The sequence below is a fragment of the Alligator sinensis genome, unplaced genomic scaffold (genome assembly GCF_000455745.1).
Source record: "Alligator sinensis unplaced genomic scaffold, ASM45574v1 scaffold647_2, whole genome shotgun sequence".
Taxonomy (NCBI): domain Eukaryota; kingdom Metazoa; phylum Chordata; order Crocodylia; family Alligatoridae; genus Alligator; species Alligator sinensis.
In genome coordinates, this window is record NW_005841832.1 from 2,611,732 (window position 1) to 2,615,667 (window position 3,936).

Below are 3,936 nucleotides of genomic sequence, written 5' to 3' on the forward strand. Positions count from 1 at the left end.
TCGGTCAGGACAGAGGAAGAGGGGGAGGGGCCCAAACTGACCCCACCCCTCAGAGACCTGCAGGTCAGTGATGATGGAGTGTTGCACATCCTCCTTCTGCTCTTGCAGGAAGTGGTAGCTCACAGCATTGAGGGTGTAGGAACGCAACTTGTAGTCCCGCAGCAGCACCTGGGGGCAATGGGGCAGAGCCAGGCTGGGACCACTGCCAAAGCCTGTGCCCCTCACTCATGACCCGCAGCTCCTGCCCCCCCAGCCCTGCCAGTGCCCCTCACTCCTGACCCACAGCTCCCTGCCCTACCAGTGCCTCTGGCTTCCACCTCACAGCCCCTTGCCCCACAAGCCCTTCCACAGCCCCTCACTCCCAATCCACAGCCCTCTGCCCCACCCTGGCCTTCCAGTGCCCTTCCCGACCTGCAGGCTCCTGCAGACTCCTGCTGGTACCCCGCACCCACAACCCCCACCCTCACCTGTAGCAGGTCAAATTGGACTCGTCCCTCGGTGTTGATAACCTTATTCTCACGCCGCCCCATCTGCTTAGACTGGAAGGATGAGTCCCTGATGACAGACTTGCGACCTGGAATCCGGCCGAGGAAAGGGAACGTCGAGACCTTGGTGGGGGAGGGGAGCAGGGAAAGGAAGGGGCAACAGGAACCAAGACTCAGGCAGCTGGACCACCAATGCAATACCAGCTGCCTCTGTGTCCCCAGGGAGACTCTCACTCCCCCAAGGCAAGACAGGGCATTGTGCCCCACTAGGCTGGGAGAGACCCCCTTTAATTCTGCCCCCTTCCTCCCCCATTTCAGCCTAGGGAGTTCCCTGCCATGATTTCACTGTCAGGGTGTGACTCAGTTTCCCTGCATAGCACACCCTCCTGATATGGAGGGAAATACAGCCCACTGCATCCTAGAGGGCAAACACTATGCCCTACCACCTGGGAGGCTGAACCACCTCCTGCAGGCTAATTAGCAGATGAGCTAATGACCCCACTTGGAGCCCACCTGCCCACAAAGCAGCTTCCCCTTCAACATCACACCCACCCTGGAAGTGGCTAGGGTATGGCCCCAGGCTCTCTCAAGCTGAGGGGCACCAGCCTGTGAGTGCCCAGCTCTGAGAAACTAGACATCCCTGCACAGCAGCCTGCTGTTGGAGGGCACTGACCCAGGTGATGAGGCTGTTGGGACCAGCCTGGGCACAAATCTATGCCCTCCTGGAGCAGGGGTCTGTGCCTATGCTCAGCAGCTGGGCACCAAAGCTCATCGCCATCACCATGCTATGCTGCCAGGGCAGGCCATGTTCCCCTGCCAGAAAGCCTGGGGCACTGGTGAGGAAAGGTATTCACAGCCATGTCTCTGACCATGCTGGCTGGTGCCTGACAGCAGCCCCAGCTCCTGCCAAGGAGTTGGCAGACATGGCAACCCAGATGGACCAGAACTCAAACTTAGAGACAGAAGCAAAGGCAAGCAGGGCTCCCCAGATCACTTCCCACCCACCTCAACTGCTGCCCCCAGGCTCCAGGGTGGGCAGAAAAGGCTTTCACATGCCTGTTCATCATATTCTTGGCCAGGGACAGGGTGAAGTTATCCTCTGCAACCCAGCAGCTGGAGGACCCATCAGGTTTATGCACGGATTAGATCCAAGTCAACCCTCTCACAGCACTGAGCCCCCCTGGAAATTCATGGCACAGCTTCAAGGAGGACTGGGGGTACGTGCTTTAAGCTCTGTGCCAGAGCAGGGCAGGGCAGGGGATGCTCTAAAGGGTCAGCATGGCTGGGGTGAGGGACTGTCCCTGGGTGTGGGGTTACAAATACAGGCACAGGTCAATCTGGTAACCCCCGGATATGGGAGTCATGGCATCACAGAGCTGTTGGGCTGAAGGGACCCACAGAGGTCACCTAGTCCAACCCCCTGCCTTGGACAGGGTCATCCCTATCTAAATCATCCCATGCAAATCCATTGTTTAGGACTCCAGGCCCCCCTTGAAAAGTGCCACCTGTTAGGTTTTCATTTGATTTTTGAATACAGGAAGAGAATAGAGCAATTTCTTCTGCTGCAAAGAGCTCAGGCATCCCACAATGGAGTAGAAAGGAATCTGTAGCATTAAAAGCAATCTGAAATACCTAGGTTTATCTTGTGACTCATGTTTGCATGCCCAACAGCATGTAGCACTCTGCGGCACCCTTAAAGGGGTCTCAAGGCATCCCAGGGCATTCCGCAGTACCCTTAAAAAGGTCTCAAGGTACTCCAGTGCTGCAACATCCTGGCTGAGAATCACTGATCTAGGCTCTTCGCTAAATTACACAGGCAGTGCTGACAGCCACAAGGACAGGTATAGCAGTGGGAGCATTACCTTGAGAGCCTGGGCACTCTGAAGCAGTTTAGTATGGGGGGGCAGTGACCCAGTGCTGGGGATCATTACAGTGAGGCTGCTCCCAGGGCCCAGTGGAGGGACTACCCCAGGCTGTTGAGAGCATGAGGGGTGCCCAGGAGGTACCTTGAGGACCTGGGCACGCTGGAGCAGGTAGGGCAGGTCAAAGTTCTGGATGTTGTAGCCCGTAATGATGTCAGGGTCCACAATGCGAACGAACTCAGCCCAGGCCTGTGAGACACCGGGAGGTGGAAATCAGGGGAGGGCAAAGTCCCCCAACGCCAGAATGGACCCCACCCCCTGCACCTGGGTCCCCCAACCCCTACCTCCTGGGACCCTTCAGAACAGGACCCCACAGTGCTACCCATTTCCAACCTCCACCCCCGTCCTGCCCACCGCACCCCACAGCATTACCTTTAGCAGCTCGGCCTCTCTCTGGAAGCAGAGCACCTGGGAGCCTACAATGGGGGCGCAGCCCTGCAGGGTGAAGACATTGCGCACAAAGGGGTCTTTCTCCCCCTGCCGCAGCACCATGTTAGCGATCTGGATCACGGGATCTTTGTCTGGCTCTGGGAAGATCCCTGGGAGAGGAGGAGAAGGAGTTTAAAGGTGGAGCAGTGTGTTCACCCTCTCACAGACACATGCATACATACACCCACAAGACTGGCCTTTGGCACAGGCAGGAGGTAGCTGCCTGCCATGCAGTACCTGTCTGTTCACTCTGGTCTCTAATGATGATACTCAGACAACTTGCCGCCAGTGATATCCACCCTCCCTGATTGTCCCTGCCACTCGCCCAGTTCCTCATAGACACCACCCCCAAAACCTGAGCTGCCTTCTCAAAAGCTGCCCGCCCCCACCCCCAACTGTAGTGCCAGCTTCCCCTTCCCCAGCACCCCACCTGGCTGCTCTGTTCCCCACTCTTACCTTTGCGCCCAGCACACTCTATGTCAAAGCTGAGCACACGCAGAGGTGCAATGCCCTGCCACTCGCCCTCAGGGGGGTGGCTCACAAAGTCTGTCCAGGCCACATCCACTTCCAGCTGGCAGAGAGATGCCTGGGGGGTGGGAATCATCAGCAAGACCCTGAACATCACACTTCCTCCTCCCCCAACAAGCACAGTGCATGCTGGAAGCAGCCCCCCCATCTCCCTGGGCAACCTCCCACCCCACCCACACAAGCCCTGTGCTCACACAGTACCTTTGCTGGATTGTCCTTGGAGGCCTCCCCTGAGGCCAGCTCTGTGCGCAGCTGGTATGTGCCAGGAGGAAGCTCTATCCAGTTACAGCCCACGATATCCCGGTCCACCATGAACCTACGCAAGGGCAGGGCTATGAAGGTGGGAAAGGATATGGGGGGAAATCACAGAGGGAGGAGGACACATAGCATCCAGCAGGTAGGAAGCAATGGGCCTGAGAAAGAAGGAAGCCATCCAGGGGCTGGAGAAGAGATTCAACATGTAGGACTGCTGGTGTGGGTTGTGGGGGGGGGGTCTAGCAGAGAGATGGGAGGAACAGAAGGCGGCAGGGTATATTGGGGTATATCAGGCCCATGACAGGGGAAGGAAGAGC

The 3,936-nt window shown here is 57.6% G+C and overlaps 1 protein-coding gene across 6 annotated transcripts in view; it reads right to left on the reverse strand.

The window, feature by feature from the left end:
* Nucleotides 1–3,936, reverse strand: part of POLD1 (DNA polymerase delta 1, catalytic subunit) — a 16,064-nt gene that overhangs the window by 7,833 nt on the left and 4,295 nt on the right. For 5 of the 6 annotated variants that reach the window (XM_025195910.1, XM_025195881.1, XM_025195828.1 and 2 more), the window contains 6 exons: nucleotides 3,566–3,680; nucleotides 3,293–3,422; nucleotides 2,780–2,946; nucleotides 2,492–2,596; nucleotides 468–608; nucleotides 58–168 (listed from right to left, as the gene is read on the reverse strand). In XM_025195910.1, the coding sequence (XP_025051695.1) occupies nucleotides 58–168; nucleotides 468–608; nucleotides 2,492–2,596; nucleotides 2,780–2,946; nucleotides 3,293–3,422; nucleotides 3,566–3,680 (769 nt within the window). Of the gene's footprint in view, nucleotides 1–57; nucleotides 169–467; nucleotides 609–2,491; nucleotides 2,597–2,779; nucleotides 2,947–3,292; nucleotides 3,423–3,565; nucleotides 3,697–3,936 lie in introns of all 6 variants that reach the window. The other variant, XM_025195936.1, reaches the window with a different exon arrangement.